General features: G+C 35.7%; 2 protein-coding genes across 2 annotated transcripts in view; both read left to right on the forward strand.

Moving 5' to 3' along the window:
• Positions 1 to 517: 517 nt before the first annotated feature.
• Positions 518 to 10413, forward strand: LOC120347583 (uncharacterized). Its single transcript, XM_039417625.2, has 11 exons — positions 518 to 722; positions 1639 to 1834; positions 2430 to 2552; positions 3096 to 3243; positions 3696 to 3870; positions 4503 to 4754; positions 6155 to 6434; positions 6958 to 7590; positions 7995 to 8128; positions 8753 to 8855; positions 9363 to 10413. Exons 2-11 carry the CDS (start codon positions 1790 to 1792, stop codon positions 9615 to 9617), a joined length of 2148 nt encoding a protein of 715 aa, XP_039273559.2. The 5' UTR covers positions 518 to 722; positions 1639 to 1789; the 3' UTR covers positions 9618 to 10413.
• A 9412-nt stretch (positions 10414 to 19825) lies between these two features.
• Positions 19826 to 26741, forward strand: part of LOC120348051 (protein patched homolog 1-like) — a 55957-nt gene continuing 49041 nt past the window's right edge. The window contains exons 1-2 of the mRNA XM_039418160.2: positions 19826 to 20698; positions 26540 to 26732. Coding sequence (XP_039274094.2) covers positions 19934 to 20698; positions 26540 to 26732 — 958 coding nt within the window. The 5' untranslated portion in view covers positions 19826 to 19933. The remainder of the gene's footprint in view (positions 20699 to 26539; positions 26733 to 26741) is intronic.

Raw genomic sequence — 26741 nt, forward strand, 5'->3', positions numbered from 1 at the left:
ACAATATGTTCTCCACGAGCGTCTTCTAGCGGTCACCAAAATTCCCTTTTCATACGACAGAAGGAACTTATCTGCGCCTGAATTTCTTATTGATGCAGAGAACGAATGAAAAACTAATGCGCGAACAAAGAATTTTAAAAACATCGTGCAAACTTTTTGATCCATTTGGTATTATGTATGTTTTTTGAGTCTCTATTCATTCAAACTTCGATGCCCCAAAGGTGTTATATCAAACCTAATATATTGATCACGATATAATATGAACAGTAGTGTGGATGTGGACTCGCCTCGATAAAGTAGGTAGTTATTGTATTGCTATACAATAACCAACTCAGCAAGATATAGACAAAAAACGAAAAAAGTAAGTCAACTTAAGCAAATACAGTGCATACAATAATGCAAAAGAAACCTATCTCATCTGCCTCACATTGTATTGAGTCAAATGGAACTACGATAATCATATATGAATGAAAACGTTTGAAAGTTCATTTCATTTTGAACAGAACGGTGGTAATATCCTAGCATCTAAATAAATGTTGCTACATTTATGAAAAACTAGTCGGTGTATTCTGTGATAGCAGGGATAGACGATAGACGATGATTGGTTTGTCACAAACGCGACAGCAGCAATGGCAGACAATACGTATCGGTCGGGAGTATACTAGAAATATACCAATCAGCAGTTCATTAAGTGGAATGTCTTTGTATCGACTAAATTTTACGTAAGTGTACACTTATTTTCTCCGTATAGACAAGGACCTATTCATTATCACTAAGCAGGTGTTGTGTATCACTCATCAAAACGTAATTGTAAACACCGAATGAAACATAATACGCCTTCCTTTATTGTTTTACACTGAGGCTAAATTAAATCATCGATTTATATAGTTCCCATACGCATAGTCGGACTGGGATAACAATCGCGTGGTCTGGTATGATATCAAGTTAGATATGTTTAGTGTAAATATGTTGTTTTCAATATATAAGTATACTTGAAATCAAATCGTGTGGAATATTTAGAGGGATTGGGAGGTTTTCTGTCGCGTGTCGTGTTGTATTGCTTGGATGATAATAAATTACAGAGCCATTTATAATTCATGATGGTTTTTATTGGTTCATGGGTTTTAAATGATGTATTGCGCATGTTATTCTTTCTGGGATGTTACTCAATTTGAGTTTTGCGTTATTTCAGCAAGATATCTTCAAAAAATGTAGTTTTGATGAAATAGGACAGAGATGCAAATGTTTTTCGAGCATCACCGTTTTGAAAATTTATTTTTTTGCATCTATTTGCATCCATTTTTGTTTTGAATTACTTATCTCAATTTAGCTGACAATCTTTTTAGAATTCTTGTATACGTATTAATTCAGTGGCGTTTCTTATTTGGGCCGAATTTCTTGTTATGGTGATGCGGGTGATAGAAAGGTAGCCTATTCATTAGGCAATGTTTAAACTGTCAAAAGTTATATTTATTGAAGTAATGCCTTTGATTTGTTTAATTTCTAAGTAATCTAAAAGTTTTCAGACATATAGATAAAAATGTATAGTATGTCTATATGTATATATGATGTTTACATTAAATTTATGCTTGTATTTGGATGGAGAGCGTAAGATGGTAATTGCTTCCTTACTTTTAGAATATATTCAATGTTTCTATAATTAAATGCGGTGGCGAAATCGAAGGCGGTTTCAAGTGTATCAATTAATAAAAACGATTGAAAAGCTCATTCGCTCTGGAAATACTTTGAAATTCTTCGTTCATAGAGTTGCCACGGAATACGAAAAATCATGAATTGTCTGAATCAGGCAATATCGGAAGAAAGAATTCATCAGGTATGAAAGAGGGACATTGACGTTTTGGTAGCAATCAGATTAAAACGTTTCAAAACTTCCGATACATTGCCTTTGAGGTAAACAAATCGGCATGATTTGATGAGTTATGTTCATACGATTTTATTTTGCACGCAGCGTATTCGGTACTTCGTGGCATAGATGCTCTGTGATGACTCTGAAAGTTCTGAGTGAAGTCCAATAAAACTATAAAAAGAATAAAATTTATTCGGTTTTAGTTAAATCTTGAGTTGATGAAACACCAATCAGTTTGCTTTTGATATGCTTTTAGTGCACTTTACAGCAAAAAGTGTGAAAAGCGAGTAATTATTCACCATAAGTTTGCCAGGAAAATAAAGTATTTCAGAAGAACCGATACCTATATATCTATTTATTAAAAAAGAATACGATTGGATTACATCGTTGATAAGAGTTTTAATCGATTCAGGCATCGTTAATGAAGTTACAAAAATCTAAACCTTTTTGTCATTAAACATAGTCGGATACGTTGTCGTTGCAAACATGCATGCAATTTGAACTGTATATTAACCCAAACATAAAACTCTAATTGATATTGAACATTTTTTAATATATTCAGGTCCGACTTCTTTTATCTATGGGTGTAGATAACGAAATGAAAGATAAGAATGATTTCGAACGAACTCCGTTGATTAAAAGTTGCTTGGTGAATAACCAGGAAGCGTCATTGAGACTGTTAAAGGTATATATATATATTGATATTTCATAAAAAATACGGCCGATGTTATCCGAAAGTGCGCAAACGCGAATTGAGTATATTATTTTAACATTTCACAAGGAAGAGTATAAAAACAGCAATAAAGCTAAATGGAAAATTGCCCGAATGAACAGACTTGGTCATATGAGTTTCTAGCTTTACAAGAATTATTGAATTACGAAGTAGACCTGGGTAGATCATCTACCAAATTATTCTTGTCCTCGTTGGGGATTCAGAGTTGTTGTCATTGTTGTGAAAGATCTTTTTCTGTGTAACTAACGGATCTATCGATTTCAAATTCGCTAGAATGATATCAATTTAATTTTTTTAATTTTTATTTGAGTCCCAAAAGGCTGCCATATTTAACAACGCGGCAACGTAGTCATTCGATCTTTGTGTCCATTGTATAATGGATGTTCGTTTTGATTTTTTCAAACGCAAAAAGGATTTATATCAATGATACGCCTATTTTTACCGTTTTAATACTTTTTTTCAAGAATTATATTAGGAATTATATCTGTCATTTAGATTCTACTGAAATTTGGAGTTACAATAAATGCTGTTGATATACTCGGGAAAAGTGCGTTGCATTATGCATGTGAGACAGGAAAAGCAGAAGTTGCCAAAGTACTCATGAATGAAGACGGAATTGAACTGAATACCCAGGATAATAAAGGTTGAAATGTCTTTGCTTAAATCTGCGTAAAAGACCAAAATAGAACGACCCATTTATTTGATAGCAATTTCATATTCATACCAGCTGAGAGGAAAGCCGACAAGACAGCTTGATCACAACTATTTCCCTGCCTCTTTCTGGCACCATTCCTTCGATACAACACTATTTTCAAAATTAGTAAAATGATATGACTGAGTTTCATATTATTCATCATCCCTACAAATGTTGAATAAATTGTACTACCGATATTTTAGAGAATCTTGAAAAATCCTCTACATAAAAGTAATTATCTGGTTAGAACAATTGTTACGGTAAATAAATTGTAATTTAGCAAATGTTCCGATTGTGAGTTCAAGATAGTTATTTTTCGGTGGCAATACACTAATTTTTGCTAGTAAATACTTTCAGCTTCTTTTGTGTTGAATAATAATAAACATTACATTTTATTCTAGGACAAACACCTCTAATGTTGGCGTGTGCGGAAGGACATCTGGTTATGGCACGAATTTTGATGGGAAAACTTGTCAAATTCGACCTTGAAATTGACCTCAGAGATAGCCAAGGTTACACTGCGTTGCTATTGGCAATCAAAAACGAACATTATGACGTTAGCCATGACCTTGTCAGGTGAGATTATAAACGTTGAAGCGCGAGATTGATACAGCAAGTCTGTCAGAAATAAAAGAAAATAACTAAATATATAGTTAATCATATTTTGTTTAATTTAGACCATTCTAAGTATATTTGAGTTTTTGGCTGATCTCGATCTCTTCGAAAGCAAGGTGGCAAGATTTTAAATAAACGAATAGGTTGAAAAATCGTGAATACCCAATATAATTCTTAGGGCTTCACATATCTTTTTAGCCAACATCAAGATGTAATTACGCTAGTCAATGTTATTTTTACCATCCAGTAAAAGGTAACATACTAAATAAAAATGTGTATAAAGTGAACACACAATTTTAATGGGGAAGGGAAGCCGCTGGAACTATAGCTGGTTATCAAGCAGTGATATAGCGAATGAATGGAAACTTAAAAAATATTCGTTTTAGGCAATGATTTTTTAATTACGAATGAATATAATAAACATTAAAAATTGTGGTAACTAGAAAATTACATATTTGTAGAACAACGATTTTCATTATGCGATCGAAGCATGTATCACTGTTAAAAATTTTCAAATAATCGGTTCCAAAGTATAATATTGGGAAAGCCAATACCAAAACGTTTGAAAATATTGTAATATTATTTTTTATCAGATACGCTAATGCTTGCATCACGCTTCGAGACAACGAGAAATTTATGAATGCGGCTGAATGGCTGAAATCAAATTTAGAGGAACGACGGAAAACAAAGCAAACCACACATGAAGGAGATAAAGCAAGGAAAAAGAGACACGAAATGAAATCTCCGACAAAGTCTGATAAAGATAAAGAGAACATTGAACAACAGGCAGATGATGTACCGGTGTTGGTTTTAACTGAATCTCAGGAACAACCTTTAGCTGATGAGTGAGTCTGTAATATCTAAAGCAGCAGATCCCAACCGGTGGCTGTGGCCAATCAAGGGGGTCACAGATTAGTTGGAGGGGGGCCACAATGCCAGACCCAAAACTGTTTTTGCTTTTCCATTCACAGGAAAACATTGTTTGATAAGGGTGTTTCACGGGGTGTATTCACCTTGTTGAGCATGAATTGTTCAAACATAACGGGATTAAAATCTATCAATCATAATAACATTCTAAATACCACTGGAGTGATAAACGCGGGTGTCGTGAATGCTAAAAGCCTCCTTGCCTCCGGAAGGAGGCCACAAGCCATAAAAGGTTGGAAACCAATGATCTAATCTAAAGTAATGAATATATTTGCAAAAATTATTCAAGGCTGCATTGTCAAGAATCTACCATCTCAGGTTGCCAATAGTTTGTTCGGTGTTTATATTACCTCGGAATGCAGATATGAACAGACACTCATTTATAGGCATTGTGCTATGTTTTGAAAGCTTCGGGATCTTTGCGATGCGACATTGTTCATTCTCAATTCATTATACCCCAGTGAAATGTTTGGTATGAGGTTTGCAGGCAAGATTATAACCTGCTGCCCTAAGGCAGTTAGTTAGCTTATAACGAAGTTATTAATTAATCTATAACTACATCAATAATAAATACCTAATCATAATCATCGACAAATCACAATATTAACATATATATAAACATTTTTCTTCAAGATTAAAAAATACTAAGAGCTAGATATCGGCTTTGGTAGGCTACATTTTTAGCTTTATAATGATAATAGACAACAAGTTTATTTCGTCATGCGAGAAATCACAAATAATTCATATTCATATTTGAACTTACAAAGGCTTCCCAATACTTCATGCCTGTATAAATAACAGATTAGCAATGCATGGATATGGCAGCTACTAACTCGGTACGGCACTTTTCCAAACAAGAGTTGATCCCATACCCAACTGTGGATTTAAGTCGGATATATTTAACAGTGAATGTCAATATATGTATCGCTAGAACACACCCACCGAACACATAAATTGCTGGCAAGCGTTATACCAGTGGTGTCCAAGGTTTTTTACCCAGGGGCCAAAAATTTTGCCCACCTAGATCGGCGGGCCATGTAAGTGTGACGTAAATGTTATATTTTATGAACAATATTTGAATTGATACAAAAGAAAAAGTGGGAAACAATAAGCCAAATTAAATTTAATTGCAATCCTAACAAATTCCTTGAGCTAATATTTAGCTAAAACATCAAAATTGGGTTTGATTGTGGCAACATCGGGCGGGCCAGATTGAAGTACCAAACGACCGTACTTTGCCCATGTCAGCGTTATACCGTCAAAATGGATAGAAATATCGAGTATAATATATATATGTACAAGGCGATTCTCTTTTTAGGTACGAAAATGGCTCGGAAGGACAAGGTGATCCGGGTACAGCTACATCATTAGCTTCCATGTCTGGACTTCTTTTTGAACCAGATCCATACGGAAGCTTTATTAGACCTCCTTCTTCAGGAGGACAAAGTGTCAGCAAACGAGCCTCAACTGCAGGTAGTTTCAGACGATCTCCTTCTGCTGGTGGAAGAATGTCACGACCCCAAACTGGGGCATCGGTTGCGAGTTCTAGCAAATCTCAAAGGTTTTCAGCTTCCAGTAGGAGGAAAATGACAAAAATGGTGAGTGTTGAATTGTTTAATGCATTTGATTCAAAACACTGCTCTTTAAAAGTAAATTAGTTAAAAGTTGTTTTGCTTAGTGAAAAATTGACAGATCTGTATACTTACCTGTATACGGAAGTAGCCAACCTATAACATACCCAACTTTGATTTTCAGGGATTGCCTTGTGGTCAGAACGTTGTGTACTCCCGTAGTATGTGAACCAGATGGCGGACACCGAAAAGTAGTATGTGTACCAGATTAGGGTTAGGCCATATTTTTATTCCATTTTATTTTATTTTAGTTCTATTACGAGTTCGGGGACTAGCTAAGTGACTTCCGTAGTATTTGTACCTGAAATTATGGCCTAACCCTAACCTGGTACACATACTACGTTCCGGTGTCCGCTATCTTGGTTCACATACTACGGGAGTACACAACGTACTGACCACAAGGCAATCGCCGAAAATTAAAGTAGGGTATGTTATACGTTAGATGTAATTGTTACAATCTATATTATTTTTCCTTTTTTTAATGTGTCAGGAACATCTCGAAGAAGAATCCACTCTGACAACATCTTCTGCTACGCCGGTACTAAATCCTACAGTCAAAACACTAAAGCGAGAAGCTGGAGCAGAAAGTGCCATCAGTTTTACCACATCACGAAATAGTCGAAGGTCGTTCAAAATGGATGACTTGGAATCGATAATAGAGGATCCTAATTCGAGACAACCGTCGCGAGATGGCGGCAGAGAGTCGGCTTTGCGCACCCAAAGTCAACAAGAAACAGCTGATCGGTCACCTGGATCCTTCCGTAGTCGCTCACCATACAACCAAGCTGGTAGGAAATCAAGAAGCGATTATAACGAAGAGAAATCGTCAGAAATTTACGCAATTCAAAAACTAAAACAAGCCTTAAGAGATAAAACTAGACGAAAGATTACACGCGCCAGCACTGCTGTTTTTAGACCAGCTTCTGGTACACCAAGTGAACAATGGATGTCCAACATTATTAAAGGAGGTAAACGTGGTCCCGTGCCTACTAAAAGTGCTTACGTCGCTCCTAAGAGCCCAGATCCAACCAAATCTCCAACTCAGACACGGAAACAATCAATTCGTAGCATGACTGCTGATACAAGTTCGGTAGTTTCAGGAGATGTATCCCGAAAATTGTCGGTAAGTAAACGAATACTCCGCGAAGCCCCTAGGTTTCTCTCACGGGTACCTGGGGATCCGTGAATTTTGAGAATCTATAAACTGTTTACCAAATTTTAAACACATTCAACAGATTACTCAAAGGCTAGAAAAGCGTTGTTAACGTCCAAATATATGGTGATGATAACTGTTAAATATATGGAGTCAGAACCAATCAATACCATGGCCATTTTAATAATCACTTTATTCCCTAGTACAAAATTCGATAATAACAAAATCACAATTTCAAGTATGAAATTGTTGGTCCTAATTTAACACTTTTGAATCTGTCTGGGGTGCTAGTAATGCGCAGCTTTGATTATTCTTTGAATATGCTAAATTTTTTTAACGAACGCAAACTATCTTTTCAACTATTTTTCGCATAGATGACTCAGTTCAGAGATACAAGTCCAGCCATGCGACTTCTGCATGCAGCATCAAATCTATCTCTTGATACATTAATTTCACAATCTGACGTCACATTATCTACGTCGTACTATCCTGAATACGTAAAGTCTAGGTTAGTATTTTCACCATTTATTTCATCGTTCGAATAAACACGATCAATTTGAGTGAGTGAATAATGTTTAAAATAATTTTTTTTTTAATTTTAATGGTATGATTCATTCGGAACTACTCAATAACAGTTATTAGATTCGATTATCAGATTGAATCTATTCAATAAATCGAATTCTTTCTAACACACGAGCAAGTGAAACGTAAGTTAAGTCCGTTTACCTATGATTCAATTAAAGCATTTAGAATACACACCTAACGTTATACTCGTGATGGGTACAAGGCAAGTGGTGCGCCCTGCCCTGTTTGCACTCCCGGTTATATGGATCCGATTTCAGTCGGGCGTATACCTTCTTCCAATTACATCAGATTTTTTGTGACTGCTTGTATAATAAATAATAATAGAAGAAACGTTTACCACTGAATGTGTCTGAAAATATCGTGCCCACTTGTCTAAACTGTAACACTGACTTCAAAAAAGTGCAGTAACCCTTGATCGTACTTCGTTACCCATGAAATTAATTTCAAATACTAGCGAAAGCCTAAACCTCTGACAGCATTAGCATTATTAGTAACAACTGATTCATACCAACCGACTGCGTTACTTAAGAATTTACTGTTGTTTCAGAAAATCGAAAAATTCCAGTCAGCTTCAGACAATATTTCGTCTTTATACTGATAGTTGCTTGTGGAAACCTCCGACAAGGAAACCAGCGTCGCTTTCCGTTCAAGTAAAAATTCGTTTTTTATCTTTAAGTATTAAGAATATAGATTGCGACATTACAATTGGGAATTATATTTAAATTGTACATTAGAGTGTATGTTGTTTGCTCTTAAGTAAATATAAACGACAAAAACGTTCTAATACAGAGCACTAGAGCAGTAATTCGGGGTCGCGCTCTTTGAGGTCCCATACATATTTAGGACTGAAGTATTAAGAAACCTGTTTAATACATCTCTTACTTTACACATTTGAGGACGCTCTTTAAAATTTGCATACTCTAATGAGACGATAAGGATTCTTCAATGTCATCACGTCCAAAAACGTCTATTCAGTAAATGCACTGTGAATGCATATAAATATAATGGTCTTTCCATGGATTTTCATTTGGCTCCTCACGAGCTGCAGCCAATTTATTAGTGTAGTAAAATATATCCAAATAATATTCTCGCTGACTAAACCTTTAATCAGCAGTTTTTGAACTTTGTCTTTCAAGCACGTCTTTTACACATTTCAGATCAACTCGGACAACAGTGAAAAGCTGACTCTCCAATCTGAAATGTCAGATTCTATCAATGAGTTTGGAAGCACAGGTGGCGATCGCAACGAAACTGCAACCACAAGTTCAGTACCTCAGAGAGTGCGACCTGAGTCTAAAACTGGCGCAAGAAACAGACTCATAAGCAGCAGTGCAACGTCAAGGGTGTCACGAGGCAGCAGAAATGCCGGATCCGCAGGAGGGCGCAGCGTTGCGTCACGACAGGCCGATTGAAAACTTACCATTTGGTTCCATATAACATGTCTTGCATGGTGAATACAGTTACTAATTTAATATAAAGGATAGGCCAAAAATAGGTTAACAGTTATTAAACCAATAACTATGGATGACTGTTATCCTACTTTTGGCATAGTATATATTTAGTATACTTTTGCCAATCAAAAAACATCAGCATTTATGTTGCTCGTCACGGATTGTATTACAGGGTGTATATAAGGTCCAGTTACAATCAAGTTTGTTTTAATGTCGATTCTTAATATATCAATTTTCAATATAACTAAGTTTGTTTTATTTCAAACAATGTTTATTTAAGTTTTGACTCCACTTTAATACAATACACATATATATTCCCGCATCAGTCCTTTGCCTTGTTTATTGTAATGTGCTGTGGGAAAAAGTCTCTTTCACAATGTAAAATTAGGTTCTGAATACTAATATGTGGCTTCAATGATGAAGATATTTATAGAGTTTATATACTATAATAATATAGCCCAGTTGAAACCTAATTTACAAAATTTTAATTTATGTAATTTACGTTTGCTATTTTCAAAATATATTTTAGAAATTTGAAAATACGTCAGTTGTGTACAATTTCTAACTAATGTGCTGAAGTATCAAATCTATCTTAATTGCCAACTCAAAACATATCATCAGATCTTATTTACCATTCAATGTGAATTATCATATTATCAGTAGTAAAAATTCCAACAGTTATTTCATGGCCAGAGTTGTGATATCGTAGTTTAGCATGTTTCATTCGAGTTGTTATTCTATTTTAAAACTCGGTGGAGTCGGGAATCGGAATAAAAAGTTGGATTTTGGAAGTCGAAGTAGGAATTTCAGATTTTTGGTGGTGATAATCGTAGTCTAAATTTTTTCTGAGAACTTCGATAAAAATAAAAATGTTCTAAAATCGTTTCCAGCAGTATATAAGTCTATTAAAGAAAAGGTTTTATAAAGGTAATTCTCTTGACAGCTCGGAGGTGGAGTCAATATCGAAATTCCCAATTAACCTGGGCCGGGTCAAAAAAAATTCAGCTCGGCATCTGCATCGAGGAATCGATTATAAATGTTTACAGCATCCACACCCATGATCATGACAGTGTTATTTCAATATGTAGGTTTATCTATCTGATTTGCAAGATTTTAAGTTCTTGTCAAATTGCGTCGCGTGGGAATCTATATCAGTTCTATACAAATACCGCAGTTTCGGGCCTGGCCTGGCACGTTGTAATCTGTCCCGGTTTTTACTTGAGCTTAAATTGAGTGAGTGAACAATCACGCAGTAACAACCATATTAACGAGAATATCGGTCAGAGACCGAAGACTTATCGATCGAAAGTTAGGGTATCCCCCAAAACAGCGCTCTTACTCCATAGTGACATCTTGTCCCATCACTAATTAATAAATAACTCGCTAATTATACGGCGTAATTCATCCAAAATCAATAGGCTTCTGGTACGACATATGATGAATGCACATGCAAAATCTGGAGCAGATTCAATCTCGCTTTCGTGAGATATCGCGTGCATCTAACAGACAGACAGACAAACAAACAGACAGACAAATACCTATCAACATACTTACCGATTAAAATTGATAAGTTATAAGGCGCAGGTATCCATAACTTAAAAAAGAACTTCTCTATTCATAAATTGTGGTTGCTGGAAATTCCCCTTCATTATTTTGGAGTTCGTCGAATATGTGCTGGATTGAGCTCAGGTTTCTAAGTGTATATGTGGCGTCAGCGCGGAATCTACTCCCGAATTTGGTGCTGGCGAACCAAGTATTGCGATATTGTACAAATCAAAAGAGCAAAAGCGGTCTACTCGGGAGCATCAAATATATAAAAATCGAATTAGTCGGATGTCCGCTTCCGTGCTTGAGACTGATTCAGATATTTACCTTGGAGAGAAGTGAGAAGACAGAATTCGTTTTGATAGATTTTGTATGGACCCACAGGAATAGCTGGAAAAGACAATTAAACCCAATCAACAAAACAAAACACTTAAAATAGAATAAAGTATAATATAAGTAAGATATTATATTAGACATTCAAAAAATTACATCTATGTTAGTTATGAACGCAGTTGACACAATCTACGAAAACGCTCCTGTTTTAGCCGAGATGGTTGAAGATAAACGAGGTGCGTCAACAACAATGCATGTAATGCGGTTGATGAAGCAAACATGCGCTTTGTTTTTATTTTTTCGAAATATGATGTGCGGGGGGAAAACAAACACATTCAACGTTACAAGAACAACATCTTCGCATGTCTACTATTTCATCAAAAAGATTTTTTGATCGCTACCTCAGAGTCTAGAGTTGATATGTACAAACTACGGCCCGCGGGCCAAATCCGACCCGTTGGGTAATTCAATCTGCCCCACTTGATGCTGCCTCAATCAAACTAAAACCAAATCTTGATGTTTTAGCTAAAAAATAGCTCAAGGAATTTGTTGAGATTGCGATTAAAATTAGGTTTGGCACGAGGCTCGTTGTTTTCTACTTTTGCTTTGTAACACTTCGAATATTGTTCATAAAATGTAATTTTTTACGTTACACTCACATGGCCCGCCATATAGGTGGGCGAATTTTTTAGTCCCTGGTCCAATACCCTTGCCCACCCACGGTATAGCTAGAGTATAATCGGTAACTCGAATCATCTGAGTCGATTACTCACGTAACATAACAGCAGTGGGTTTCTGTCACTATTATTAAATTTTCCAAACATTATTTGAAGAATATTTTTTGCGAGTAATAAATTTGGTTCTATATACATTTATAGTGTATACAAGTTAAGACAATAAAATACATTTGAACTATTGCAGAGGGGTTCCGTGGGCCTAGGGAGTGTTCCATGGGGTTCCGCTCCAACAATAAGGTTGAAAAATACTGATAGTATCTATTACACAATCTATATACTTTTATGTTTTATTGCGCCTTTCAAATCTGCGCGCATGACTCTCGATTTATATATTGCATTTTAGGTTGCTTCTTATGCTATATAATATTAATAATTATATTCTTATATCTTTTATACATTGCCACAATAGACTCATAATCAAATGTAAATGTATGTTACTTGGGTGTTTACCATCAGTCTGAATCAACGTTGTAGGTGTCGCCACTTGAAGGCCTTTCGAGGTCTATCGCGATTCTTTGTCGCACAATCTTTTTTCTAATATTTGCAATATTTCAATGAACTCTTAATATTGTGTTTTCTAATTTTTTTTCTTTTTCTTGAATGAACTGGTTATCACACAGGAGCAATTATGCATTCTCACTACATACATACCTTGTTGATTTTCATCATTATGTAAAACAAAACATATCAATTTAATTAAACCTGATGAAAGAAGAAAAGTCCGTTTTGCCGACGGATATAGAAATAGATTAGTTAGGACTTAATACTGCTATAGACTTATCTGGAATTTCGCAAAACAGTTCAAGTTTAATTAAGTTTTGACATTACACCAGCTTTGTCATATATCAATACATCATTTCTCATATTGTTCATGTTCCAATCAAGTGTTAGCTATCCCTTTTTATAAATCTCTTCAGCGTTTAGAATATTCATCCGTAGTTCAAGTTTGACAAACCATTAAATTGAGTCGTCCTATTTCTGTTTCGTTGCGATTCGCTTCACGGGATTTGCAAGTGCAAATCGGCTGGTTTAGATCGCCGACGCCAGTTCTTCGCGCGCATTCATCGCTTGGCGTCGGCAATTTTGGACCACCCATGCTCATACCGCGGAAGAATGAGAGAGTAGAAAAAAGGAGGAAATTTTTGTCCTGACAAACTGAGTGATTCATAGGCAAGACGTATTCAGTAGCGTTTCACGGTTTTCAGTGTTTTTTATTTGTTACCTGGCGAAAAAATTTCGTCCGATTTAAGCGACGAAAAAATGTTCATAAAGGATCAATGACTCATTGGTTATTTTATGAAAATATAGCGGTTGTGAAACTACAGTCGTCGACGTGTGTGGCCTATCAATCCATGACGCTCAATTTAAGATTTGATGTAAAGTAAGCTCAAAACAAAGTTAGAGTTATGAAAGATATTTTTACGAACTGTGAAAATTTTCATAACGTATTTCGTCCAGAAAAGTTGGCAAATGTGGGTGGGCTATGCTTCTAGTATTTCACCAATTTATGAATTCACACTTAAGAATCTTTTTGTGTACGTAAATGAAGAAATGTATGACTAAGTGTGGCGCTATTTTTGTTTATTTGTTAAGAAGGATGGGACTGAAGTGTTTATTTATTTGGTGAAACTACTGGCGCATATCCCATTGTATGGCGCCAAAATGGAATGAAAAGACTGACTAAATTGCCCTAATCTTTGGGATATTTGTCGGAATTGTAACCACCCAGGGTATAATTTTATTTGGTCCATTCATCTGAAAATGACAGCGGAGACGCGAAGCGTACCGCGGCTATCATCATTCGTTATACTAATCCCTTTGGTATAAAGAAACAATATAATATTTCCTTGTCTTCGCTATCTCTCGCGTTGTTAGTTTCTTATTATAAGACCTTACGGGTTTGTTTCCACGCCTCGGCGACGTTCGGCAGCGGAAAACCGGGTGGCCGTCGATCGGAGCGATCTTTTTTGTGCGTGTTTTGCTTTTTTTTATCGCTCTCGCGTTTTGGCATATCTTTACACGCTGTGTCATAGTAGCCGTAAAAGCAGGCATTCGATACATAAGATTGCTGATAGCACTTAGCTCGAAGGCACGGTAGCTTTGGTAACGCGTATACGCTTCGCTGTAATATGGATACAGTAACGTTTATAAGTGTTAGCATCCTAAGCTTAGGCAGTAAAAGTTTCTGTAGTTGGTGTTATTGAGATGGATACTTTGTGTATGATAAAGGGATAGTATATGGAAGAAACACCATCAATAAACAAGGTAATAGCAGGTTCAGATAATACAAATAAACTCGGAATACGATGTTTATTTGTTTACGAGGTCAAGCGGATGTTTAGGTGATTCACTAAGGATAGGTGCCCACCAGTTATTTGTCAGTCAAGTCAAAATTTCAGTTTTTTTTCATTCGACATGTCAGCATATCAAGTTATGAATTATGGCGGGATTTCTGTGTTCGGATTTTGTGTTTCGGGCCAAGTCTACTATGAGTGACTCTGAGAAAACTTGCTATGGACATATTACTGGTCCTCATATGAACATGTATTGTAAAGTAACGACGGTTCGATTTCGGCTGAATATCGCCTGTTTCCATATTTGTTATTGTATACAAATGAGGTATGCCCCCATCCTCATTTTAGATATATAGTTGAGTGCGCCACAAAAATCACCTCGCCAGAACAGAAATTTAAAATTCAGACATCATGACAAACGTTCTGCATGAGAGTTGAAGGCCTAGGCTTATAATATTACAGAAATGATCTCATTTTGCGATGTAGAGTATTGAATACCAACTCCGTTTTGTATCTGACATGCTGTTATCAACTAAAATTCGACACGGTCCGGCGCGCGGAACCGCGAAATAGTTTTTATCGTTCGTTCCATCTTATTGCCTTGTCAAACTCGACGAGTTCTTAATAGAAACGAAGCCGTCTTTTTGGTGTCAATTTTACATCCAAAGCGAGCTGGGTGTTCTATGAATACCGTCGGAATAATTTTTAACGCCAAACAAAATTCCAAAATTTACGACGCTGAAAACTCCGATGTCACAAATCGCGGACTGAATATTTGTGAATCGACCATTTCGTTCACACAATGGGTTAAACTCTCAATTTTCCGCTTCAAAATATAGCCCGTATCGTTTTAAATGTTTTTCCTTCGAGAATACCTTTACATTACACTCAATGAAATTCGAAATTTTAGCCTAATTTCAGACATATATTCTTCGGGTTAAAAATATACGTGTCGCAGTCCCTTTTGTTCAATAGTACCGATGTAACGATGAAATAAATGTTCTTTTCGGCCACGAAATTTCGATTCTTATGCCAATGTGTTGAAATACAGGATGAAGGAAACCTTTTCGGTACTCCCTTTATTTCAACTATCTTCCAGTATGTTAATAACTATTACTGACAAAATACGCTTACTCGAAAAATGTAGTCTTCTTATTTATGTATGGAAATAATTATAGATGTTCTCTTTGTGTGGCGTTGTATGCCCGATTGTTGACCTGGCCTTTCAAATGTGTATTTTAATTAAAGCGAGTCATCTACAGTTTAAGTCAGCACTATTTGTGATTTATATAACACAATGAACCCTTAATCACACAGATATCAGTTTTACATTTGAATGAAAACTCGTAATTAGCGAAATGAGAACGTAATGTCTGTGTCGAAACATTAATGTCTCAAAACCTAATCGTTGTAGGTGAATTCCACGAGCCGACGTGAAATATTCGTTTATTTAGATAATTTGCCGCCATTTTGAAGCAAAAACATGCATCATCAGTGTTGGTTCATCGCGTTTGTTTCAAGCAATTGACATAGCAACAGAGCGCAGTAATAATAAAATAAAATAGTAAGATAAATTGTATTTAGGCAGGTTAGCTGTGGTTCTTCAGATTTTGATTTCATTTCATAAATTAGGCGAATACCCGCAAAATTTAACCACTTTTTGCTTCGCCACCAAGGGACAAATATTACAATACAACTAACTACAAATGTGAGGTGTTTGGTTATGGTATATATTGTGTTTTATGTTAGATATTCCAAATGGAATATCTTGATACCCATCTAGTGTTGGCTGATTTGATCGAGGGTCTCACTTGTAGAAATCCTTCGTCACAGCGAAGGTTCGATAAAAACAAAAAGCGATCACAGTCAGAGCAAATTTTGGTCTCGTTATACATCCCACATTGAATTGTATCAGTCTTCAAATTTACAAAAATGAATTTGTTTTAGGTCATTTTCCGTCAAATTTAAGCGGTATCCAACGAATTTTCCTATGATCGAGCTAATGAGACCTGAGGCAAGAGAACTGACAAACTTGAAACTTATTGTTATCATAACAATCTTTTATTTAGTTATTGCTTTGACAAAAATGGCAGCTTGCTACAAAGTCTCAGATCAGATAGAGATCAGTATCAGATTTCTAAGAAGAAATTTAAGTTGAAATATTTGTGTACTCATTCATGCACAATCGGAATTGAACCATCCTTGAATTGCGTTGCTGAGATGCGGTTTATCATTGGAACATACTTATCAAATAACCTATTCAGACTAATTAACAATTTACCACCAACTCCGCTGTTTAAAATGTGTCTCAATGCCCAAGTATGGCCGATTCTCGTTTACTAGAGCAGTTAAATTTCGTGTAGAAAACATTCCAATATGTAACATAGCATTTGCCATATTTTACAATATTATTGGTTGGTTAATATACAATGTGAAAGTTCACATTCACCTCGGATAAATGTGAATATCATTGTGATTTGAAGTCCGATATGGAGATTACGGGGTTGGATAATCAAAAAATAAGACGAACTGATGGTAAAGGTGTAGAATGTAGATGAAGAAGCGGGTGCTTTGACAACTACGGATTTCGTGGTAGAAATTGTAGGATTGATCTACATATTTCCGAAGAGACTGCGATTTTCAAGTCGTACTCGCTCTTTTAGTTACCAGATTATTTATAGTTGGTCGAATTAATATATATAATGAAATCAACTTTAGTCACTAAAATAATGAATTCTGTTTGCCCCAAATATGTAATCAAATCGCTAAAATATGTCAAATACATACTTTGGTCAAATTTATTTTTATGATATTACCTTATATCTGACTAGTTTGACAGCATGCGGCAACTATTGTGCGTCTTTACAAGACAACCCCGTAAACAAAGTTATCGACGTACTTTGATCTTTTCATAACAAACTTCTGGGTTAAAGTTAAATCAGTGATTGCAAGCCTGATACTGTGTTGTATTCAGAGTTCACCAAAGTGTTAAGATCGCTGGATATAACACGAATTCGTAGATACAATGATAGAATTTTATCTACTGCATTGAAGATTAGTTTAAGGTTATGAAGCCACTGGTTTGCGACCTATCAGACCGAACTTATAAACATATCACTTACTGTGTAACAATTTAGAATATGACCAACCCAAAAAAATGAACAATATTACGGTTTATAATAAAATTCTGTTGTTATACTTTTTTATGTCCCTTTACTTTACTCTCCGAACGGGGTTTTACGCACACGGCCACTGATATATATAACGACATGTGAAGAGTTTTTTTTATTTGTAAGTATTGGAATCTTTCCGGTTCGCCATGGTCTTCCAAATTTATTAAATCCTTGGTAAGTTGAGCGCATGGGATTTGAACTCCAGATGTGTAACCTGCAATGTCAAAAGAGTCAAGTCTAACGCTCTACCTACTAGGCCATGGCCGCCGCCCAAAATGACTTAATTTCCTACTTTGCATTGAGTTTAGGCGAAATATTGTAATTGATTGTGTTTAAGTCAATGCAACGAGTAAATATAATTTGTATACAATTTGCGGAAAAAAAGTGAGCACACAATTTTAATGGTAAAGGGAGTTTTAGGGAACCAAAGCTAGTTATTGAGTTATTGAACCCTTTTAAAATATACATAAATAGCTTATTTTCTAATACATGCTTACAACTATTACTATTTTATCATGCTTACATTCTTTCTTATTCAATATCATAATAGATATTTTAAATTGGAGAAAGTCTCGATTTTGCTACACAATTGATCAAATTTTATTTACAAAAGATCTATTGGGTGTGTATTTCGTTATAGAGTTGGGATAACGGATGATGATAAATAGTTCTCTATGTTCAACCTTACTATCGAATAGGGGGAAATTATAACGTATAATAAAACAAATTGATTTGTTTTTTACTCTTTTCTTCTGAGCAACGCCCCATTTGCCTCATCCCTGTAACAACAAACAATTTTCAAAACATCTTTCATGCGTTAAATAACAAAGGTATCGACGATGGATGCAGTGGTTTATGTGGTAAAACTATCACGAACAAATTTTCTATGAAAAATGTTTTTGAAAAGGTCGCTACAGAAGTATGTGTACTAATATGGAAGTAACTGATTTTGTTTTCCCGTTTCACATCAAGTTGTGTAGGGACTGAAACCTATTGGTGAGAGCATATTCACTTGGCTGACACAGGCAGTCCCAGAATTCGTAATGGAACTAATACAAGGAAAATCTGAATAAAATTAGGGTCCAACTCTAACCTGGTACACATACTACGGGAGTATCTATGAAATTATACTCTGTAAATATTACGACAGGAGAACGTTACTGGTTCACGTTATCATTTATTGCGTTTTTGAAAAGTGATCGAGACATCAATAAATTTTTAAAGTTGAAATACAAATATCAAAGGTTAGTGTCTAAATTAATGTTAAAATTATACAAAATCTTGGGCAGAACAATCTACGGCTCTATAAGTCCATAATTCACTTTCTTTCCTCTAATCTAGTGTTTTTCAACCGATGTTCTTCGGAACGTTGGTGTTCCGTGAACGACCTTCTGGTGTTTTACGCGTCGAATTGCTGTACGCAAATTTTTTGATTGGCATATTTTATGATAACAAAGGAAATCAACGTATTTGGTTTTGAGAACAGCGTGTTGGGTGATACTGATAATGAACGTTTACGCGAAGTGTAGGCTACGTAGTTTTCGTTACAGCGGCTAAACAGCAGAATGTCACCAAGCTTTGGGAATGCGCAGTTGATGCCAAACTCTCATCTATACCAAATATTGTCTCCATATTCTCTTTTCCGTATTTCAAATACGTGTTCGGAAAATTCGCGCAGGAGATTTCGTCCTAAGAAATCTCGCTGCAGGAAATTTTGCCGCATGAAAAATCACCTCAAGAGCACCGCAAAACAAGTATTTTACTAGAACCTCTCAAATATATGTTGGGCGTACATTTATTTCAATTACGCAGTGTTGCAGGTCACACACACGATCCACGTTCGGTAAGTAATTCTTGACGCTTTCCTATTTGGATATTATGAATTCTGCAATAAATATCCAACGATTCAAACACGATATTCCTTGAAAAATAGGTCTTCAAACAACGTTTAACAACACCAAAAATTTCTTTCTTTGCAATGAAGATAGGTAGGTTAATCCAACTTTAGCGTTTAACCTCTTATGTAAAAAAAAACAAAAGCAGACTGTCATATCTAAAACCAGTGATTGATTACTTTATATCCTAGCAGATGATTAAACTTAAGCATGATTCGAATATGCGAATAAACTTTACAATGCTACTGGGAATATTTCAAACATCAATAACAGTGGATTTATGCAAATGAAGAACCCACAATGTTAGATGGATCAGATTCATGCAATCATGGCGAAAGAAACGCCCATCATCCGTTCGCTGTCGATGACCCACAGTCCAATAGTGCATTTAGCGTTGTTTCACGGGGTCAAAGAGGTCAAATTGCTACAGCAAATTCAAATGAAGACTCACGCCACCATCGGACGAGAGGATCAATACAAAATTCGAATGATTTTTCCTCGAATCGACAAAGTGAAATTTTGTCATATAGATCACGAAACTTAGACACGAATAATGCGTGTGATAGTAACACGCATAATAATGCAAACTGTGGTGCGAATAGTAGCGTGCATTTTGACAGTCAAACCGTAGGAGCGCGTTGCAGTCGAACTTTTTGCGGAAATAACAACAACAAAAACTCCGCACGTCTAAGAGCTGACGCTATTGGTCCCGGAGTAATATTAGAAGATTCTTCATTTCATTTGAATCGAACGCAAAACGAATCGAATCGAACCTATTTATCAAGTCACTCGAGTAAAATTTTGAGGCATCGTGGAAAACGGACTAACATGCCTCCTCAGGGTACAATACCCAACGAATCCGATGGTCATTCATCGGGTACGAGGTGCAGTCAACATTCTTTGCAAAACTGTAGAAATCCTTCTTGTAATGGACAAGAAATATCACCAACGAGCAATGGGAACGTAATTTCACATCGGAATCGAACTCGTCTCACTAACGATCTGGAACTTTTATCAAGACCCAGTTGGTGCGATGCGAAATTTGCATACGAGCAAGTTGTTCAAGTAAGTCATACTTTATGTTTATTGGGAATATTTGTCTGTTTTGGGACTTCCTGAAGTATGTGCACCAAGATGACACACAACCTGAACATAGTAGTTGTACCAGGTTAGGGTTCAGGTTGTGCGCCATCATGGTTCACATACTTCGGGAGCGCCCTTTTCTGTTCAAATAACGCACACTGCCGTTTTATCGAGGATTTATGGGGGGATAAGTCATCGATAAAAGTTTAATTTGAAATTAAATATTTCATGTTAGTTCAGAGCGATGGTGGTGCGCACATCAGTGTTTGTCACCTACGCAGTCTGGGAATGGAAATAGCTGATATCCATTTCAGGCATGGGAAATGCAGCGTAGTTAAGGTCGATCCAAAGCTATATAGCATGGTAGATCTCTCTCTAACTAAACTTCAAAGTCGATTTCGATGCCTTTCGATTCATTATTTCAGTTATAATATTAATCAAGCACGCTTCTGTGTCCGACGATGACAGAAAGCAAAAACTGGAGTAATTTTAATTGAAAATCTAGTTAGCAACATCTTACAATTACGGACCGTTATTTTCGTTTTGTAGTAGTTATATATATATATATATACTGACATTCTTACGCCGCCTATTTTTGTAATCTGATATCGACCAAAACTGCGAGGAATCTATCGCAGCTTGAAATAACATTCTGCAAACGGTTGCATGATACAGTCTAAATAAAAATGTCAAAAAACATTCAAAAGGTTGGATTTGTAAAACCATATATGTCATTCAATCTATGTGACATCTCGTTCAACCGTGGCATGACCGATTTCTCATGGCACCTGACAAACAATGTCACGAGATCGTGTACGTCGTATAAAGTGTGGTGTAAAACACCTGCCATTGAACGATTTAGCAGCTTTGACAAATTTAATACACTGTTTAATTTTAGCTTCGCGTCATCACTTTTTGTGTTTTGTTTTCTTCTCTAGTTGGTATCGTTAATGTTGATGACGTAGTCTGCCTTCACATTACAAAGCTCTGATTTCTACCTCCTATGCAAAAATCATCTTTCCGAGTAGATAAATAATTACATCACAAGAATCTGAACTATTCCCACGTTTTCGTAGATGTTAAAACAATGCTGGATTCCTAACTTGTATTCTAAAACAAGTTATCATTTATAGACTCGTTGTGTTTTTCACAATCGATTACGTGTATCTCCACAGCGATTCCTAAACTTTATTTTTGACTTAGTTTATGATCAATATGTGAATAACCGTTATTTGAGCTGTAAGTTGACTCGCTTCTTTACTTATATAGGTCTGAAACGATGGTTTTTAACCGGGGACCCGCGGCATCCTAGGGTTCCGCAAGTTAACGTTTAAATCCCAGAGTCTGTATATTTATATATATGTATGTTGTTTAAATATAACTAAATACACGGTCATAATTTAGTTATATATGTATATAAAGAGCGGGCTACATGTTGGTTAACAGTTAATAATTTAATTGATTAAGAATAGATGTCACTCTACGTTTTGCCCACCCTGTATATTGAGTGTTTTTCACTTCTGTAGGGTTGAAAATCACTGATCTAGAAGTTGAAAGAAAGAATCGAATTAAATAGTGATATTTATATTCAACGTGTGGCCATCTTTACCATGGGCATAATGGTTTAGGTAGATTAACATCTCAGCTTGTTTTTCCATTTCAAAATTAATACTCACAACACCACAACCAAAATCCAACCAGACATACCACCTTGAACTTTTAGTTATAATGTATCACTAACTCAGAGTTCAGTAAAGCGTCCACAAACAGAATTACGTAGGTATTTACAGTGTACCACAGCCATGTTATCAATCCTTCTCTATTTAAACACCTTGGTTCCATGGAACATGTTCATATTACGGCTTTACTATTGTTCAGCGTTCATTGCGGGCAACATCTGAGACAAAGTGTCTGTCTGATAGACGCAAATGTAAACGTGAAATACCCCAAGCATTCTTCGTCTGAGGCTAAGGTGAAATCATGTGAAATTAAATACTTGTATGGTCTTTCAGTCTAACATCCATTGTTTAACGCATTAAAAAAATATCAGTTATTCTACATGGCGTGTGATAGTAATTATAATATTTTCATTTCAGAACGAGAAATTATTATTGAAAATTGGCAAGGGTATACAAGACTTTGCATTCGATATGAGGTACACCATTTTTGCCCTAAAATCGGCCTAAAAAATCTTGTCTATATGGCATACCGAGTTACCAACCCAATAAGCTTTCTGTGAAGGAGGCAATATCAATTCTTGCTTAGAATTAAACTTTAATCTACGTTATGAAAATCGCAAGTCGGGTTTTTGATTTCACTTTGGCTAGCTATATTTTGAACTGTACAAACAGATATTATTGGGTTTGTTTGTCACTTGCCGTTCTAGACCAATGTGTTGTCTAATTTGGAGATTAATTCAGAGTAGTCCTGGGTATTCGTAGTTTTGTGTACCGGTCGCTAATATGGATTAACAGAATGTGATATATACGTGATGCACGCGTGTCAGATGCACGTCCACTTCATGTTTTATTGCATGATTACATGTTGTCATCCATTAAATCAGCACGCGTATTAACATTTTTGGATTTCTAAATTTTTATCGATTAGGTCGATAATTGCAAAAAAAGATGAGTTTTTTTTAAACATAAATGTAATTGCGCAGTTATCGCGAGAGAATATGTGATTGCAAGAAAATGTGTCTTACCGTCTATTAATTTACTTTAATATAACAGTGATGGTTTTATTCATTTTTCAACGTATTTTATGCAAAGTTAATAAAATTATATATAATTATTGATCCGTAATAAATACATGCTATTTTTAAAGATGGCTTGATCACGTTTTAATTCACACTGGGAAAATTTTAACCAACGTGCTTCGATTTTCAGGAATTTTTAGTTTTCAAAGCACAAGCTTGGCACTGGTTACCATGGTGGTACTCCCGTAGTATGTGTACCAGTACCAGGTTGGGGTTAGGGCATAATTTTATTCCGATTTTCCTTATTTTAGTTCTATTAGTTCAAGTTCAGGGACTGTCTATGTTAGGCAAGTGAGTATATACCCTGCCCATAGGCTTCAGTCCCTTTACATAACTTGATGTAATATATGTGAACAAAATTAGTTGCCTCCATATTGGCACACATACTTCACACATGGCGCCGTTGTTCCTATTACTAAAGAAATTTCTACTTGCTGTCTTAACTTATTCCATATTTAAAGATGGGTTTACACTAGTAAAACGTTTGTTTGCCTGTTTCGATTTCCATGAATTTTTTGTTTTCGCAGCACAAGCTTGACACTGGCTGCCATGATGGTTATTCCCATTATTTGAATCCTCCTACAAACAAATTATGAACTTGATGTCAAAACGTCCTAATTCTATTTTTAAGATGGTCTTACACTGGTTTGTGTACCTAATTTCGTTTTTTTTTTATGAAATTTTCAGTATACACAGCCCAAGCTTAGCGCGTGGTTAATATGATGGTTATTTTTATTAGTTAAATCCTCCTTCTAACGAAATGTATCTGCGGTCTAAATGTCCCTAATGAGTTAGGTGTATTTCAGTAATGTATGTGGTTGAATGAAAATTGAACCCGGGACAGCACATTTCTAACTAATTCTCAAGTTCGAAGCTTTTAATGGATTTTTCGAACGATATTGAGTTTTGAAGTAAGAAATATGCGCCGTGAAGCTAAAATATTTCGAATATCTGGCAATTATTTTGAAAACTAATATTTAGGTAAACTTCTCAGTTTGGAAACCGAATATTATTTGCACGTTCATTGGAAAAACGGAATTTGAGAGTAAAATACGGCACGGCCGCTATTTCTAAATTTATCTAAGTCGTTTGGCTCCAATATCAACTAAAGAGACGTTTTATACCAAATAGATAAAATAAAAAACTGAGCTAGAACAGGATGTACATTGCGTACAAGTTGCAATTCTGAGTAGGCCGACCAAGAACTTTGTACATTTTCATTTAATATTCGTAGCCTTGCTAACTCATTTCAAATTATTTGATATATTTTGTCAAGTGTCGAGGAGACGACCATCCCTTTGACGGTAATATGATACTGAGTAAACCGGTACGAGTTTCACAGTCAAATATTATTCCACGTCGGGTAAACACATTTGAACTGTGCGGGGTTTATTATAGCAAAATATAAAACATCAAAATAATTAAAAATGATGCATTAATAGTCTACGGGTGAAAGCCGTAGCCCGAATAACTTCAAATTGATTTTGGTTTTATAAATTGGCGATTCATGACTCTTATGAACAGAAAATGTTAAAACTGTAGATACAAATTTTCAAACAAAAGTCAATTATTTATTTACATAAATTCCATCGCGTTTGATATAAATTGGGATCGAGACAGAATCCTTGATTTTTTAAACATGCTGCCATTTTTGTGTGACGGCTTTTGTGTGGAAGCTTGTATTTGCGATATCATCTACAAAATTGCCGTCAAATACTACACACCATACCACCTAGCATCAATTTTACGATATAACCGCACCGCCCAAGGCTAGGTCGATTAAAGACCACCCACGTACAAGGATTTAACATGACGCAACATTTTCTTTCGCGTAAATTACTTATCTTATCTAACTTTATATTTTCATATTTACGGTTCAACCATGTTCATACATCAGACAAATAAAAATGTTACACAGGCGATACTTTTAAAATAAAACAATTGTTATTAAAAATAGACCGAAGCAGGATCTTGTTGTAAGAGAAATGTAAATAAAAAACGGGTTTACGGTCTGGTTTTTATGACGTCATAACGCTTCAATTAAAGGTGTACGTCCAGTGAAGTATTACTAAAATACTGGTCATGTGGAAATTTTACATTGCTCTGAAATTTCATTTCCAGTTGTGAACTCTGTATTTTGTTTTTTAAATTTCGTTTTGCCTCGTTTTTTTTTTGTACTCACTACTCAGGACTGACAAAAAATGAGCCGCTGAAGTCACTTCTATTTCAAGTTTATTTTTAGAGAGGATACTACCGTGTGTGCCCGAAAATAAGACCTAGCCTGAATTTTAAAAATGATTTTAATGTAAGTCCTCCTCCCTTTAAATAAGTCCTAGTCAATAAGCGTAGGTGCAAAAATTTGGTTAAATTAAATATTCATTGAAATTTATGAATTCAGTGATTAGCAATTAAGACATATCAGAGAAAATTGAAATAAGACTCTGTCTTATTTTCGGGAAAACGCGGTGGGGTATTATTGAACTGCACGTCCTTTCTCTACTTCCTACTTCTTCATGTCCGTTGTCACAAGGATGCTTGAATGAGTATTATAAAGATAAATAAAAAAGAATAGCGTAATATATTTAATCTTTAGTGGTTAAACCACTATCTCACTTGCTATTGCGCTTGCTATTTAGTGAAAAGAGGTTATGCCATTTCAAGTTAATTTTTAGAGTTGAAAAAACAGCACTCATTTCAAATGTTTTTTTCTTCCAATTTTCAAAGTTACACACTGAATTATTTAGCCATTTCGAATCATATCAATACTGTTTATGTTTAACTGATTACCAGAGTAACAGCAATGTGGCGGCATCGTGCTAAGCGTTAGGAATACGCTCGCCGCCGCATCTCCAAGTCCATGCTTCCGAAAACAGATAACTGGCTAACTAATCCCATAACCGACATGGACTGTTAACCGGACGAGAGGGTGTAGTTCGCCATATGATTAAGCCGTCGTTTTGGCTTTCCTCTCCCCCGGGATAAATATGTATATCCTATCCTAACTTTTCACGTTACTAAGATGAAAAATTATGAACTGTGTCTCATTTTTGAATATTTATTCACAGGGAAAAGCACACGGCAACAAGCATGCATTATGGTTTCGTTCCAAAGTTCATCAACTGTTATTTCGTCTCGGTTGTTTTGTTCAACGTCGTGCATGGTTTGTGTTGATCCCATGTCTCATGGTTCTTGCTGCCTGTGCTATTGGACTCAAGTATGGAACTCTGGAAACTGAAGTTGAGAATCTTTGGGTTGAATGTGAGTATG

The sequence above is a fragment of the Styela clava genome, chromosome 11 (genome assembly GCF_964204865.1).
Source record: "Styela clava chromosome 11, kaStyClav1.hap1.2, whole genome shotgun sequence".
Lineage (NCBI taxonomy): Eukaryota > Metazoa > Chordata > Ascidiacea > Stolidobranchia > Styelidae > Styela > Styela clava.

Bases quoted from the DNA above. Each gene is read 5' to 3' on its own strand.
- LOC120347583 (XM_039417625.2), top strand. From the start codon at position 1,790: ATGAATTGTCTGAATCAGGCAATATCGGAAGAAAGAATTCATCAG. The intron at 3,871-4,502 runs GTGAGATTATAA...ATTTTTTATCAG, and splicing joins GTTAGCCATGACCTTGTCAG to ATACGCTAATGCTTGCATCA. The intron at 8,856-9,362 runs GTAAAAATTCGT...TACACATTTCAG, and splicing joins CAGCGTCGCTTTCCGTTCAA to ATCAACTCGGACAACAGTGA.